Genomic DNA, 17763 nt, shown 5'->3' on the forward strand with positions numbered 1-17763 from the left:
TGGGTGACATGGATGTAACAGGTACACAAAGACCCATGCACCTGGCCTGGCTTTGAGACAGAGGAAACTGCTGGCCCTGGGTCAGACCCAACAAAGAACAATTGCATGCACCCAGCTTCAGTAAGAATGCTAGTGGTTTGTGAAAGTCCTTTAAAGATATGGTTGTAAAATTGCTGCTTGTTCTGCCTTCTGGCTCTCCTGCTTAGCTTTTCATCTATCACCGCTACTGTCCAAAGTGTCTTGCCTTTTCACGTCACGTCTCACAGAATTATGGAATACCAGGTTGGAAGGAACCTCAAGGATCACCTGGTCCAACCTCCTCCATGGATGCTTTCCAAGGGATACCCAACAATACCTGCCCCAAAATCTTAGTGTGAACCTAACAGCCAAAAATCCCCTACCAACACACAGGAGAGGATGAAGAAGCAGAATGAACTTCTTTTTTTTAAAAAAAAACTCATATAATGGACATCTTAACAGATGAAACAGTGATGAAAAAGGAGACTTAAGACAATGCAGTTCTTGAGGGACACAGCAAAGTCCAGAGAAATAGGCAGGAGCTACAGATGGGAAGAAAAAAATAAATTCTTTACTGTTAGGGTGGTGAGGCACTGGAATGGGTTGCCCAGGGAGGTTGTGAATGCTCCATCCCTGGCAGTGTTCAAGGCCAGGCTGGATGAAGCCTTGGGTGATATGGTTTAGTGTGAGGTGTCCCTGCCCATGGCAGGGGGGTTGGAACTGGATGATCTTAAGGTCCTTTCCAACCCTAACCATTCTATGATTCTATGATGGGGAAGAAAGGTTAAAAATGGGTGGGCTGCTATAGGAACCCCAAGATTTTACAGCCGCAGTAAAACCAAGTGTTACATTATCAAGCTGTGAAGTCATTTACACAAAGTAAGATTGCTTCTGTTCTGAGGGAACTGAGATAAAGATCAAGAGCTAAAATGTTACAGACAAACCAAGTATTATTTTATAACTTCCCCCCAAGTTACAGGCAGTATACAACCCAAGGCAGGACACGTACTATTGACCATTTTGCTATTCAAGCCAACATAAAAGAAATTACCTTGGGTGACCCTTTTGATTCAATGTAACATAGAGAGGAGAGTACAGAGCTTCTAAGTGTCATTCAAGTTCTTTACAATCCTGGAGATTCGGAGATTCATTAAAGAAAGTGAATATTAAACTGAGTGAGTCTTTGCCCTAACTTACCACTTTTAAGGCTTAATATTTGGTTTTTCTCCAGCATGGTCTAACCAGGAAAAAAAAATAAAAAGAGTATATTGGGATTTCCAATTTTACATAGGTTTTGCAAGAAGAATAACCTGCTGTGAGCAGCCTTAAGGTTAACTCTGCCTTTCCAGTTTTGGAACAAATCTGCAATAAAGATTATGTGTAAATCAGAGCAGGAACACTGAAGCAGCAATAGACCCCTGCCAGACAGAAGGACTGCCCATGTGTGGCAGCACCCTCTGGGAGAGGGATCACTCTCCCTGCTGCAATCCTTCTCTTTTTCCCTTCTTGTTTTTTTATGGCTAGGAGGCCCAGCCAAGCACTGCTCCCCCACAGCAGCAGAAGGATGCACCATGCAGAGACATTTGGTAGGGGCTGTACAGAGCCAACCATAACTGCATCCAGAGATTATCTTCCACCTTTCCGACCTCAGCACTGCCTGCTCAAAACCAGAAAAAATATGGCTATGAAACTGCTCTTTCACATATTTAAAGTTCAGAATTTTATTCTTTTCTTGGAGCCACACTAAGTTTTAAGCACCAACTTTTAAAATTCCCCCCTTAAAGCTATTAAAGAGCTATGTTAAACATGATGTCCCAACCTTTCTCTAGTCAGGATGGCCTCCTGAAACAGGTCAGTCAGAGGGGTCACCATGGTACCCTCTAAAGATAGAATGATTACTTACCAGCCTAATTGCACATCATTCAATTTACCCAGCTGAACTTCTGACACAAGGAAACAATCAAGGATAGCTCACGCCAGGGAAAAGGGTAACTGAGATCCCAGCTAATTATTCAAAAAGGAAAGAACAGGAACAGGCACCTCCAGGTCAGTGGCAGCAAGTACATTCTCATCAATGTCAGTTCCCAGATACTGCAATCATCCAGGCTTGGCAGGAAGGGAACAAGTGAAATGATGGGGATTCTTTACATACCTCTTCCCACCCCAGCTTGCTGAGTGCAAGCACTGCCCCTCCTTCAGGTCAGTGGCTCCCTCTTTGTTTAGGGTGCTGTGCAGGTTCACTGAGAATGCAATAATGATCCTGCCTGCAAGCCTCCCATCAGAAACATGTCTTTGGACCAAAACAGGACAAGCCTCTAAGCAAAACTGCCCAGATCCGGGCATAGAAGAGGGGGGAATGAACATTCCTCTGCATTGTGGAGCCACAGGACCGAGGACAAAGTCAGAGCATCACTCCCAAGTGGGGTCCTTTCCTGGTAGGAGACCCCATCTGCTCCTACAGTGCACCCACTCCCATGGCAGGACACCCACAAACCCTACCAGCCACAGAAACAAACTCGGGTGCCCTGCATACACTAAACATCACCTCTGAGCCATCCCCTTCCATGCACACCACCCTTATTTCATATGCCCTACGGATATGCAGCTGTTGTAGCAAGCCTCAAACAAATACTTAATTTTCCCTAGACATACATGGCCATTAGCAGGATTTGTAAATGTCTAACCCTGACATCCTGCTTTCCATGAAGTTCCTGGCCCATACCAATAAAGTTCTGCCTGGCTGGACTCGGCATTGCCTGAAAGCACAGAAATATGCCAGAAAGGCAAACAGCTTTCTTTGAAAATGCACACCAAAGAACTGAAGCTGCAAAGTATTTATTTGGCAGAGAAATCTAGTACTTTATAGAAACATATAAATATGTATGTAAATCCAGGGATGACTATAACCGTCATCCTAGACGGCTGCTGGTAAATCAGTTGAGAGTGAACCTGGTGCCCAAGGAGCATCACAGGATGCGAGGGCAGGAGTGAGGGGCAGCGAACTCATGGCTCCAGGGTAGTGCAGAGGTGGGGACATCCCTGGGGGACCAGCAGTGGCAGTAGGGTGAGCATGGCAGGACAGCACTTACTTTGAGCAGCTTGCAGCGGATCTGCGCGGAGACCATGTGGCTGTTGCGAAGGTTGCCCACCCTGAACATGAGTGTGAGCTTGCCATCCCGCATGGAGATGGCGGCATGTTCACTGAACATCAGGGTCTCAGCCCTCTTCTTCGGCTGAGACATCTTGATGAACATGCAGCCAATGAGGAAGGCATCAACAATGGAGCCCAGGATGGACTGGAAAAGGAAAAGAATAATGCCCTCAGGGCATTTGTCTGTGATGTAGCGGTACCCATAGCCGATGGTGGCCTCAGTCTCTATAAAGAAGAGGAAGGCAGAGGGGAAGTTGTAGACATTGGCCACGCAGGGGGTATAGCTGTCATCGTGCGCCTTGTTGAGGTCACCCCGCATGTAGGCAATCACCCACCACATGGAAGCCATGAAGAGCCAGGCCACGGTGTAGGTGAGGATGAAGATGAAGAGGTTCCAGCGCCACTTGAGGTCCACCAGTGTGGTGAAGAGGTCCGAGAGGTACCGGCTGGTCTCGCCGCCCAGGTTCCCGTGCTGCACGTTGCACCGCCCGTTCTTGTCCACGAAGCGCTGCCGCTTCCCCCGCGGGGCCGCCCGGGGCGGGGGTAGACCCCCGCCGCTGGCCGAGGTGCTCACCACCTGGTACTCATCCCCCAGCTTCCGCCGCAGCGCCGACATGCTCCGCTCCGCGCTGCTCCGCGCTGCACCGCCCCGCGCAGCGCCGCTGCTCCCGCCCCGCCCGGCCCCTGCACAGCCCAGCCCGACACAGCCCAGCACAGAACGGAACGGAATAGAACGGAACGGAACAACCCGATCCTCGCCGCCGTCTGGGGGCGCGGAGACACCGCTCTGCGCGGCCGCCACCCACGCGGAGCCGCCGGCAGCGACGGCGCGGCCCGGGCAGGGCGACACCCGCCCCGCGCTCCGCCCCCCGCTCAACGCCCCGCGCTCCGCCTCCCGCTCCGCCCCCCGCGCAGCACTCCCGGGTACCGTCCGGCGCCCCAGCCGCTCTGCTTCCCTCCGAATCCTCGGAGCATCCGTCACCTTCCTCCCCCTTACCGTCCTCCCCGCCGCCGCTCGCACACGGGTCTCCCCCCGTTCCTCCTCCTCCCCGCCGCGGTGCTCCCTCTCTGCCAGGAGAGGAGAGGCCTTGGGGTGGGAGGGGGGTGCTGCACCCGCTCCTTTGTGTTCCGTTTCATTTTTACTTTTGCCCGTCGCAGAAGCTGGACGAGGCCAGCAGCACGAGGTAGGCCAGGGCAGCCTTTCCACCTGCCTTGGTTTCACCTCGCTCCATTGGCAGAAGGAAATTGTGAAGAGAATCAAAAAAGTCAAGGAAGACCCATCGTCAGCAGAGACAGTGGCAGAGGTTCAAAATGTGTGTGTGAGAGCAAACAATTCTGCCAACAGACTTGCCAAATATGATAGCAAGAAGGCTGACAGTTGTGCTCCATGTGTCTGTGGAAGGGCTGGGTGATGCAGCCATTGCACCACACCCGGGCACGTTTCCCACGCATATTTTTTACCCCATTTCTGGGTCACACAGTCAAGGTAACAAGCACAGGGGGGATTTAAAAAATGGTTGGATTTGGGTATTTCTCTGTTGCTAACAGCCATTTTTAATCACTCTGCAAATAGTGGATGTGTTCCCACATTGCAGACGGGGCCGCAGGTGACGAGCACGAGCAAAATAACTGAAGAGCTGATCATAACTATTTCTGAGGCATCAGTGGAGGCAACCACAACGTTCATCAGCTCAGGTCTATGGAAAATACATGGTTAAAAGTTAATCTGTCCTACATTTTTGTTTGAGGAGCAGAGCAGGGGGACACAGCTGGGTAGGATGAAGGCACGCTGAACTCAGCTCTCACAAGCCTGGATCTGAGAGAGATATGGCACAAGTACATGAAAATTACACTGATGTGGGAAAGTCTCATATAATGGATGTTTGCAGGCAGAAACAAAGCAGAAGTGGGACCATGAATGTGTCCTTATATCTATGCCTGGCCATCACATGAGTGCCAATGGGATATTGTGTCCAGTGCTCATATCCAGTCTTCAAAAAAAGACAGGCGTGAGAGGTTCTGGAGAGCAGGGAGGGAAGGTGAGAGAGGGGAAAACAGCAGCAGGATCCTTTTCATGCAGCAGAGCCACAAAGCACAGCTCCTGCCGGGGGTTGGGCAGGAGACTAAAAACTCAGTCCAAAAATTCAGACAAGTAAACATTTTCAAACTGAGAGGGAGAAACCAAAACCCAAAACCTAGAAATTGTGTCTGGGGTACAGTGGATGTTTGGCCAATGGGGATTTTTAAATGATTAAAAAGAAATAAAAAAATAGAAGAGGAATAATGTAATTTAAATGTTTGGTTTCAAGGGGGTTGTAAAATTATGCTGACAAAATACCAAACAAGAACTCACGCTGCATAAGCAATACCTAGATTTTGGTGTGGTTTAGCTCTCCTGGTTATCTGAGCTGCCAGCTAGCCAGGCCGCATGGACATAGCTGCTCCTTGTTCATGAGCAGTCATGGGAAAAGACTTTTAAAATTCAATCAATTCAATAATTTAATAAGAGTGAGTGGAAATAGCTCATAACTCCATGGCGTGGCCCCTGACCCTGGGAAAGCAAAGGTACGGCACCAGCACCTAGTGCTGACCAAACACCTGTCCCTACGGCACATTTTCAGTGCTGTCCTATAAAGCTTAGTCACCCAAACAGATGGGTTTTAATACACGAGAGAGAGGGGGTGTCCTGCATCCTTATCACTACTTGCCTGTTTGTAATACACTAATTTTTATGGCTCATCCCACATTTCTGTAATAACTTCAGTAAAGTTTTATAATAGCTTGTGTGAACCTGGCAACGTTTTCCCACCTGGTCTTTTTCTTTAGTGGTCCATGCGGCTGCTGCGTTTCCACGATAACCCTTCCACGTCCCCCGTGAGGAGCTGGAGGTCTTTCCTCCTGTCAGTTTGTCATGACAATTCTCTGAAGGTCCTTTCCTCCTCACCCACTCTTCCTCCTCCTGGTGTTCATGGGCAGGTGCCCACCAGCACTTGCCATCTGCCCCAGCAGTGCAGCAGGAGGCTACCCAGAGACAATTTGCATTGTTAGACATGTTATAAAGCACAATTATACCTAATTTTCTGTCCATTATCACCTCAGCATTATTTTCCCAGGGTTTTCCCTGCCACTGCATTTGTGTTTCAGAATATTTTTTGTTGTTGTTTTCACAAGATGAATGTACTTTTACCAAAATGACTCTACTTTGCTATTTTCTGTTCACATTTGATCTCTCAGGTCCTCTACCTTACTTTCCCTCCTGCAGTGTATGATGCCTGTTAATCCCCCTCCACCCTTCAGGTTAATACAAGTGCTAGGTGGAGTTCATCCCAAGCTAGGGCTAAGCAGCACAAAACTAGTGGAGTATTCCTGGGACAGAGGTTGTCCGTGCTTTCCAGCCTTCTCTTTCTTGTACTCAACATTACTTTTTAATTCCTCCAGCTCTCCCTGGTTTCCCAGGCTGGCCTCTCTCGCCTCTTCTTTCCTGTCTATAGGCTAGAAGTAGGCAAAGATTTTCTGTTATTAATCACAATGTTATGGTAACAGAACTGCAACAGACTAAGGGGAGCTATTTCATTCTAATTACTGAAATTAAAATCAAAGTTATTATTGCTTTTGGGGAGACAAGCAGATTGACAATGTGCTTGTTCTGTCATCTGTGATGATGTAAGGAAATAATGTGAGTGGAAAAGAAAATGATAGACATTAAAAACATGTCCTCTATCATACGAATGGTCTTGGTGACAAGAACACTCTGCTCACAGGAAAGCCCTGGGAAGAGTTATTTCCTCCCAGCCATGAGTCCCAAAGTGATGCGAGTCCTTGCTAATTTCATTACATTACAGCTGCAGGATGAAATGAAAACACCCAGAAGCAAACTGTGTCTAACCTCTAATTCCTCCTGATGTCTGTGATGCTCTCCACTTCATGCCTACATCTCAATTCAGCCCAGACCTCAGCAGCTACAGAGTTAGGAAGGAAAAGCCAAGAACACTCTTTTCCACTCCATACCACAAACTGATTGATATTCTTTCAGCCATTGATACAAGCAGCCCTGCCACTTGCATGGGAAGAAGCAGTGATACCTGGCAGTGCAATGAAATGGTTTTTAGATGCAAAGCCACTCAGGGAACCCATGTGGGGATTTCCAATTCAAATTCAAATTGATATTCAGAATATTCTTAGGTTGCAGAACAGAAAATTCCACCATGATTCATCTAAATAGTTCATAAGCAAATTCACACCAAAATCAGAAACACCACTAATGACTGCGCAGTTGGCTGAATTCCTGAGTCCAGAGCAGCAACCTCGCTATTCCTCAGGGTGACTGCAGGTGGGCTGGGCTAACATCCATATCCTATGGCACTAGCTATGGATGAGTTCAATATTAGTTATGTTAAAGGGCAACATTAGTCATAGAATCCTAGAATGGTTTGGGTTCGATGGGACCTTAGAGACCATCTAGTTCCATCCCCCTTCCATGGGCAGGGACACCTTCCACTAGACCAGGTTGCTCAAGGTTGTTGGAGCCTTGTGGCCTCTGTCTCCCAGTGCATTCCCTGCCAGTGTAAACACCCTTTAGCTGTGCCTCTCACCTGAAAATCTAATTCACAAATAGGAAAGCACTGCTATCCACTGTGGGAGGCCACCTGCAACAGATACACACGACACAGTCCCAGGCACCCTTCTGCAGGATGGTATTTAGTGTCAGTGTGCCCAAGTAATTAATTTGTTTCTATTTTTTTTTATTAAGTACTGGGTAAATCCAAAGAAAAAACTGTGTGTTGAAAGAGGATGTCAAATATAAATACAAGTGTCATGAAATATTGTGGTGGCATAATATCCAGAAGACCTTCTGGACTGTGACATTCAACTGAACCATACACTCATGGTCATACCACCTTGGTCACATTTGTCTGTTTGAACATCAGAAGGCTAAGAGGCAAAACTGGAAGTGAAGCTCTGACCCTTGTGAAGTCCAAGGCCACCAACTGCAGCCAGGAAGGTTCACCCAAAGCAAGAAAATGCAGATGTGTGTTGCTGGCTCCTAAAGAGTTTTGGGAAGGGGTAGAATATCCCCCTGGCCCTGGCATCTCCAGCTGCTGCCCAGGGATACATTTCTGAGCCTTCTCTTCAGGACAGACACCACACTTTAGGTCTCTCTTCTTCCCCATGAAGTAGAAAACCACTGTAACAGCAACGTGACAGTATTTGAAACCCTGTTGCTTACCATGTTGTGTGACAGCAAAAATACTGCACATGAACTTGTTGGTAGCTGGGCTCACAAACCAGGAACTGCAGTCATGGTACAGCAAGCTCAATCAGCATCTCCTTGTCTTCTAAAATGCAAGTCACAACTAACATTTGTTCACTTACCTGTTACACAGTTCATTCTGGAGAGGCAGAGCATATTCTCAGGTGGCTGTCAGCATGTAGAGCCCTCTCTCCTCCCAGCCCTGGGCAGCTTTCAGGCACTTGTCATTCTGCTGACTTCAGAGAAGCTACTTCTGATTTATGCCCAACTAATCTGTAGCAACATCAGCGTCCTGGTTTCAGCTGTAACAGTTGTCTTTGACTCCTTCCCAGTAGCTGGTGCAGTGCTGTGTTTTGGCTTCAGCCTGAGAACAATGCTGATAACACACCAATGTTTTAATTGTTGCTAAGTAGCGCTTACCCTGATCAAGGATTTTTCGGTCTCTCATGCTCTGCCAGTGAGGAGGGGCACAACAAGCTGGGAGGAAGAAGAGAGAGGACACCTGACCCAAAGTAGCTAAAGAGGTATTCCATACCACAGCACGTCATGCCCAGCATATAAACGAGTGGGAAGGCCCAGATTGCTGCTTGGGTTGGGCTGGGTATTGGTTGGCAGGTAGTGAGCAATTGTGTTGTGCATCACTTGTGTTTATTGTTTCTTGCCTTTTCCTCTTTTAGTTTTATATTCTCTCCCCTTGTTATTTCTCTTATTATAATCATTAGTAGTAGTAGTAGTTTTATATTATACTTTGGTTACTGGGCTGCTCTTGTCTCAATCCATGGGGTTTACATTCCTTCTATTCTCCTCCCCATCCTGTCTGGACAAGGGGTGTGGTGGGGGATGAGTGAGTGGCTGAGTGGTTCTGAGTTACAGGCTGGGCTTAAACCACTACACCCATGCTTCAAGACTTTGAGCTGTCAAATGCAAATGGACACAAACATAATTTCCCCCCCACTATTCTGAAGCTAATGTCACTTTTACAATTACTGTAAAACCTGGCAAATTCAGAATCCTTTGTATCCACTTGCCAAATTTGGAATATTTTTAATCCAGCTTCCACTGTCTTGACAAATATGATAAAAATATTAGTCAAAGTAGAGTCTTGACCAAAAGAGTACTTTTTCCAGTGTGGGTTTTTCCCCCGTCTAGACTGCTTTCATGCTCTTCTTTCAGTTTTAAATGAGCTGCTGGCCATGCCAAGGCTCTCCTCGGATTTCCTCCACTAAAAGGGCAGTGTTATTTGCCTGGAGGAGGCATTAGGTTGCTCTGAATGTATGGTCAGAGCTATTGATTTGATTGCAGCACATACTTTTGTGTTGGCACTTAGGAATCTTTGCTTTACAATCAATGCCCATTTGCTGCTTTGTGAGATCACACACAGACCAACATCCAAAGGAGAAAAGAAAAAAAAAAAAAAGGAAAAAAAGAAGTGTTTCTTCATATGCTGCAAATACCAACCCTTTCTGCCCCGTGGGACTCCTCACAGGGTATCAAGGAAGATAAAAATATACATGAGCTCAATAAGCAACAGGGGAAATGCAGTAAAGATCTGTCCCGGAGAAGTGGATACACAGGTGCCATCTCGAGGCACTAGGGCTGAAAGCTCTGTCAGTGTTTGAGAGAATTGTCACCAAATCCCGTGTCTCCTGCTCCTCCCTGTATATGAGTATTCACCCCAGCAGAGCACACTGCTGGGAACCGCTGTGTCCTGCCATGTCATATGAAGGTATCACATGGATGATCTTGCACATTTTGAAATCAAAATAGTTTCAGAGTAGAAGTGGTGCCAGAGCAATGCTCACTGAGGATAAAATTACTCTGTGAGGGTGCTGCACTGGATGTATGTGTGTGATCAGCAGGAAGCATCACCATGTCTGTATTTCTCCAGGGCACTGTGCTCAACACCCCTTGTACAGTATCACAAATTGAATTTTGACAGCTGTCATGGTTTCTGAAATATTTTCTTTCCTCTAAAAAGTGCAGTGTATTTTGTGTGAGTTCTTGAAAAGCTGCAGCTGGTGTCTGCTAAGATTTAGAGGCTCAAGGCTGGACTAGAGAGATCAATAACCAAGTGTCTGCAGTAGGTCCTCTTGGTTCCAGGTCAAGCCATGGGTCTATGGATGAAGAAGGTGAAGCAGGTCTGTTAAATTTACAGACAATATTGAACATAGAGGCAGTACAAGAAGATTGAGGACAAAGCTAGAATTTAAAATCTTTTGATAAACTGAAATAATAATTTGGAATTAAAAGGATTAAATGTACATTTTAAAAGGATAAAAATGTACAATTCAATAAGAAAAAAATCAAGGTACTAGAACTGCAGAGGAATAATCACCTTCAAACCAACACAGTGAAATGGAAGAATGACTATAGTAGTCCCATAAAAGAAAGACAGCATGGATTATACTTGTAACTAACTTAAGTTCAGGGCAATAATTCACCAAAATGCACAGATAAAGCTGGCAAGATATAGAAAGCTATGCTGAGTAAATCAATCTTCATTTCAGACAGTTATAGCTGAAATGCAGCAAATATCTTTTTCTCCAGAGAATAAATGGCTATTAGCTCGAGGCAGGCATTCAAGCAGTCTCTACATTTCCTGTCTGTGCTATTAGCAAACTAGTGTTTTCCCATTTTTCCTACAGAACAAGTGTAAATGATGACAATAAAATACTGTTGTTATCGAAAGTTGGCACTAAAGCTGGAAAACCTTTCCCCCCACTGCTGGGGCAGTGGCCAGTTCATCCCTCAGTGATGGCTGGAAATATCCCTGCTTTCTGCTCTTTCTTCTCACTATGGAGAAAATGAATCCTGGCAGAGGAAGAAAAAAACAGAGGAAGTACCTTAGTGAAGAAATAGCTGGATTTTCCTTAAGAAAAAATCCCAACCAATCAACACAAGAAAAAACCAAACCAAAACAACAACAACAAGAAAACTATTTTAGTATTTTGACCTGAACTGGTCAGGCAGTTGGACCGGATGATTGTTGTAGCTCCCTTCCAATTATTCTGTCCTGTTCTTATAGTTTTTCATTATTTCAGTTTCTGTGTGAAGACAAGCAACCTTGAGGAGACCCCAAGCTGCAGGAGAGTACACAGACAGTGAGAAGATGGTTATGGGACTGCTGAATACAACAAATGGTGTAAAAGGGCAGTGACTGGATTTCTGCTCCTGGGAGCAGAGGGGAGCCACAAGCACTGTGGCAGTGGTCACTGCGCTGTGTGTCTTTCTTCCAGTAAATTAGTCTAAATTAAAGAAGCCAGTATGTCATACTGTCTGCTTTGTATTGTACTCATCCCTGGAGTGAATGAAACATACTGCAGTGAAGACAAGAGTGGAAAAAATGTTCTGGTATTAGATTATTATTTACTCTTGCAGTGAACCAAACAAAAGGGGAAAAGTTAAGACAAACCATGCAGCATTAATACAAACTGGCAGCTGCAGCTATTGATTATTTTTATTTTTTTAAATGTGATCCACTTTTGAACAATTTCTATCAGCAACATCAACACCAGCCTTCCCTTGCACTACTTCCTTCTGCTCAGGCTCTGTGAGGTTAATTTGTATTCTGCTATTCACTGAACATCCAGAAGAGCAGGAAGTACATACCAAATTGCAAGGCTTTCGTTTTTAATGCTAAGTTGAGATGTTTCAGGCCTGGCAGTTAAAGAAGCAATTGCAGTCTAATACAGAGGTCTGTGCATTCCTCCAGAACATTAAATCAGTGGCACAGCACACAGCATGACTGGGTAATGACTTAGAGAACCCCAGAACTGTGTCTGATTTTCTCCCATGTAATAGCACAGCTCTCCGCGCCGAGGTCAGTAACTGCCTTGAATTATCCCTGGGGCTTGACCCAGGGGTCATTGCTTGGGGAAGCAGATAGGCGCCTGAATAGTAATTTGCTATTATAACCCCTCCACTAAATTAGATCATACAATAAAGAGCTGCTCATCGGGAAAAGAAGAGGTATGTAGCCTCAATTTGCATGAGATTAAATATTATTGGAATATTTAAAAGCCATAGTAAGAAGAGTGTATTACAAGAGCTTGTATTCTATTAAAGAATTGAGCACTGCAGGTGACCTCCACAAATATCATCCATTTCTGTTATGGCACACAAAAAACCCTTCTGCAGTTTCCAACTCACTGCCCACTGATGCTGAGGCGCCTGATGACTGTTATTTTCCATCAATCTGTCCTGTCTCCTGTTCTGCTGTTGCTCTTGGACTCCTGCACTCTCTTTCAACCCTTCCACTGCTCATACTGAAGTTTGTGAGACAGAGCAGTGATACTTTACAGAACAAAGAGATTCACACAGGCTACAAAGAGAGAATAAAGTGTATGTATCTACAGCTCTTTGACTTCCCTTACAAACACTTTTGCAAAGTTTCAGTGCCAGAGAGGTGACCCCAGGTCATCTGTAGGCATTTATGAACTTCCTATTTTAGTCTGAAATCATTAATTCTTCCCCAAGTAAACTTACACCTTGTGAAAAATGTGCAGTTTGTTCTGTTTCTGCTGGAATGTAGACCCAATTATTTCTGATTGAAATGTCAGTGCAGGCAGGTCTGGAAATTATTCCCTTCCCATCACATCTTAAATAAACCAGCCTAGGTCTCCCTTCTGGAAGAAAGTTTTATTTGCTTATGAAACCTGGGAGAGAAGTGAATGTGAACCCAGGCACAGAGCAGGTTTCTTTGAAAAGTTTGCAGGAAACAGAGGGGAAAAAAAACTAAGCTTTATGGAGGAAGTTAGGCTCTGTCCTAGTTGGATTTTGTAAATTTGGGGATTGAAGGACCTATTTGTGCCGTAGCTCTCCCATGGATTGCAAGAATGGGTACCAGCAAGAAAGGACAGGCCCTTTGGTAGGTCAGCAACAGGGCACTCACTCACACCCTGTTCCTCAGAGTCAGGTTAAAAATCACCCATACACTAACCCCACCAAAACATTCATATATATGTATATATATATTCTTCATAGGGAGAGCATGTGTGTTCTTTCCTGTGATCAAAGCTGCGGGGGGGGGGGGGGGGGGGGGGGAGGGAAGAGGAGCTTTATCCTTTTTTTGCAGGAAATTCTCTGTCCTGCTCTATATCTGTAACCTGCTTGCTTTGCCACTGCCTCATCCCTGATCCCCTGTGTTCTGCTCTAAAGTCAGGATCAGAAGCAGAATCCAGATACCTATAAAAATCAGTCAGGCTAAACACAGTTGAAAACCTGATCTTAGAGGAGCTTGAAAAAGAGCACAGGCTGGCGCTGGTTAGAGGATATCTGTACTAATCTTAGCCACTTAATTCAAGATGGAGAAGCTGCCCATTTACATTTTATCTGATTCAAGGCATGGCTTTCCTCCGGATCATGCTCAGTTTAACATAACAGCAACTTAAGCCTCACATGTTTAATTTATATCTAACAGGAATTTTTCAGCATTTCTGTAGCCTGGAATGGTCCCAGTGTATCACATCTTGGGGATGCAACTTCTAAAGCCTACAGAAGGCAGGGAATCTTACACATCATGCCTCAGTTTACCAGCTGAAAAGTACTGGGTGTTATCCACTGGCAGTCAAGTCCATTAGCCATGGAAAACTTGTATGGAGACTGATGCTCCCTTAAGCCACTGCTGCAGGGATTCATTATTAATCTTAGCAAGCACTTCCTTATGACTGTGCAAGTCTCCTCTAGTGCTAATTCAGGCTGCTCAAAATATTCCTGCAGACATTTCTACTACAGCATCCTTCAGCTCCCTTTTTCTCCTCACTCAACACCTTCTGTTAGCATTCCTGAGGAAATAACGTCACACCAATAACTAATATCACATTTTATGGAAGATTTAAGTGTAAGTTTGTAGTAAATCAGAGCCCAGAAAACAGCTGCTGTACCAGCAATAAAAGACTGTTTATCAGTTTTACCAAACCCATGGGCTGTCAGGGCAGGACATGCACCCCATAGGTTATCCTTGTACCTGAGTTCCTGTCTTCCAGCTGCCCAGGAAAGCTCAGTGCTGATCGCTGCATTTACTGGCTCCATGCTCAGTCCAGAGCCCTGTTACTCAACCTGCCAGTGCATCCTGTCAGCAGTTTTCACCTGCATCACCCGTCCAACAGTTTTTATTGATGATAGAATTCAAGATTGCTGGTGCTAAGTGTCCACTGGAGGTGAGCCACTGAAAAAGAAAAAATACAATTTTTTTTTTTTAATTTTTATTTTATATATAATAGAACATATATATTTTATTACTCTCTCTCTCTATATATATATAATTTTGTAGAATGCATTCCTGGGAAACTCATTTATTTATTTATTTGCTTTAATCCTTCCTGCTGTTCATAGGCAAGGTTCAGCACAGGAACATGAAGACTGTGACTGTTCCCACTGTGACAGTGCATTCAAGCTTCATGAAGCATTGGAAAATAAAAAAAAACAATGACAAAGAACAATTTGTGTCTGTTCCTTAGATACTTACTGAGTGTTAAGCGGTGCTTGCATATTAGAAGCTTAGTGCCCTGCGGCCACTGGTGCCAAGCAGTTCTGCAGCATCCTCTCAGCTGAGGATGCCGGCTGCCAAATACTTCCTCAAAAACTCCTTCCCGCTTCTTCTCCATGATGTGACACAGGCTATGCTGATAAAAGCTGGTAAAACACATGGGAAGTCACTTGCCCTCAGTCCTAGCAGGATACGTGGGGTGAGAAGGGCAGAGTGGTGTGGGCCCCCACATTTGCCCTCATTGGGGTGGTGGGAACTATGCCCCCAGGGAGATGGTATCTGGCACATAGATCTTTTGCCATCATGAAATTAAGCATTTTATTAGAAAATGCCAGAACTGAACTTGCCTGTGCAGCCTGAGTTTGCTTCACCTCCTCTTTCTACAGGACTACAAACTAAGTTTTAATTATAAGACTCTGTGACAGGTGTTTTCTCCACTTCTGGCTTTCTGTGCAGCCTTTTGTGCAATGCTTTAGTTCCTTCCTGTTCAATGTCTTGCCCAGGGCTTTAGTTATTGCACATAACTTGAAATTTATTCCAGACAGAAAAATATAGATTTCCCCCCATGTTCCTCTGTCACGCCTGTCATTATGTTATCGGAGTACTTCATAAAACCTAATTGGTTTTTACCAGATTCCTGGGAGGCAAACAGATTTTATCTTCCCCTAATTTTACAGGCTGGAGCTTAAGACTGAGGAATTGAGGTCAAAAGTATTTTGAGAGCTCCATTTAAAATACCCAGTGATGTGATCTTTTGTAGTTCTTCACACTATATTGCATTTCATGCGTTCAAACAAGGGCTTTACTGACCCCAGTTGCAGAACATCCGCAAATGACACTGTAGTGCACCAACCAGAGCCAGAAACAGAGTCAGTTTGACTAGAATATTAAAAAGCCTGCAAGGAAGTAATCAGACTTCTAAAGCATCGAAGTGGCAATACTTCTGGCAAAAAAACCTCAGGGTGCCCAAAAACCCGCTGGCACAGTGGGACAGAGCATGCCCAGGCAGCCGGCAGCAGTGGGACCCTGCAGAAAAGTCCCAGTCTGCCTTCAGCTGTCATCTTGGCACTGAATCGAATTCGTACCGTGCACAAAATCACAGACTCACAGAATACCACCTTGGAAAGGACCTCAAGGAACATCCGGTCCAATGTTTCTAGGCAAAACATGACCTAGACTACATGGCCCAGCACCCTGTCCAGCTGGATCTTGTGTCCAACACTGGGGACTCCACCACTTCCCTGGGGAGATTATTCCAATGGCTGCTTGTTCTCACTGTGAAAAATTTTCCTGTTGTGTCTAGTCTGAATCTCTCCAGACCTAACCTGTGCCCATTACCCCTTGTCTTTTCCATCTGATTTCCTGTGAATACAGTCTCCGTTTTCTTTGTAGCCACCCTTTAAATACTGGAACATGGTGGTCAGGTTTCCCCTGAGCCTTCTTTGCCCTAGGCTGAACAAACCCAGCTCTCTCAGCCTTTCCTTACACAGCTTGCCAGTCCTTGTATCATCTCTGTGGCCCTTCTCTGGACCCTCTCCAGCATGTCCACATCTTTCTTTTTTCTATAGGGGACCAAAAAAGAACACAGTATCCAGGTGTGACCTGACAAGTGCTGAGTAAAAAAAAAACAAAGTACCAGAAAGGACTTTATAACATGAAAATAAGTAATATTCTGAGCTATATTTCAGTCCTATTTTTATTCATCTCAGAAGAGATCTGCTGTTCAGAAGCCCATCATAGCACATAGTTCTGGTGTTGCATCCTTTGATGCACTGCCTTGTGTGGCTTCAATTTGCTCACAGAAAAAAAGGTGAGATCTGGGCAGTGCCTTTGTGAGCTCATCAGGATCTGCTTCCATGGGTCAGCAGTGCACTGAAGGTGGTTGCCCAGGGGATGCCCAGTTCCCTGGGGATGCCATGGCATGCTTCCAAGGGAGCAGGAGGAACTGCTGGAGGGGGATACAGCCAGGCAACAGCAAACAAAGAAAGGACCCCAAAGCACTTGGTGGAACCCTAGCACTGCAATGTCAAAACATACAGGGACTTTTGCAGCCTGCTTTGAAGAGAGCATTTGGTGCCCACTCAGGCCCTTCAAGACAGTGTGACTAATTATTGTGGCTGCTGTCTCTGGCAGAAGGAAGGGACTCAGCATTCTTGGTTGCTTGAACTGTCTTTGAAAGAAAAATGCCTTTCCCCATCAAGGAAGGGCTGGGCAAGCCACTTGGGACAGCAAAAGGGAATGCCATGTACAATGGGCTGCTCCTCGCTGCTCCCAATTCCTCTCTTAGCACCAAACACCATGAATCACGCTGCTGCATGCATATTTTATAACCACTACCATCAGTGCAAAAGGACAGCCCCATAAAGCCAAGAGAAACTTGCAGAGCATCCCCTTCCCCTCTGCAGGTGGACTGAGGAGGGCTGGGCTCAACAGTAAGACAGATAACCCGGGATGGTGACTACCCCCACTGTGACCTGTGGGATCAGGACTGCCTAATATGGGCTTTAAACCCATATAACTGAGTCTCAGCATTTCTTTGATGAAAGAATCAACTTTTCCCTATCTTATAAGAACAGCCAACCATGTGAAGATTTTTAAGCTCTCAGAAGAAACTAAAATGAGCAGGACATGGGAACTCAGGAATCAGAGACTTAGACTGACTCAAAACCACTTGCCAAAACAATGGGGGTTGTGGTGAAATCCCTCTTTGCCCTGACTCCACTCAAATGAGCGTAATATAATTAAAAATGCACTGATCTGTTGCAAGAATAGGTTTGGCGTATTAGATGCTGGGACAGCACATTTCCTAAAAAGCATTTAGAAGAACACTACTGCGGTGAATAGGCTCACCTGCAG

General features: G+C 45.4%; 1 protein-coding gene across 1 annotated transcript in view; it reads right to left on the reverse strand.

Moving 5' to 3' along the window:
- The window catches only part of KCNJ3 (potassium inwardly rectifying channel subfamily J member 3), a 50192-nt gene extending 46376 nt beyond the window's left edge, over positions 1-3816 (reverse strand). Inside the window, exon 1 of the mRNA XM_005154029.4 lies at positions 3108-3816. Within this exon, the coding sequence (XP_005154086.3) occupies positions 3108-3785 (678 nt within the window). The 5' untranslated portion in view covers positions 3786-3816. The remainder of the gene's footprint in view (positions 1-3107) is intronic.
- Positions 3817-17763: the final 13947 nt, after the last annotated feature.

This window comes from Melopsittacus undulatus, chromosome 4 (assembly GCF_012275295.1).
Source record: "Melopsittacus undulatus isolate bMelUnd1 chromosome 4, bMelUnd1.mat.Z, whole genome shotgun sequence".
Taxonomy (NCBI): domain Eukaryota; kingdom Metazoa; phylum Chordata; class Aves; order Psittaciformes; family Psittaculidae; genus Melopsittacus; species Melopsittacus undulatus.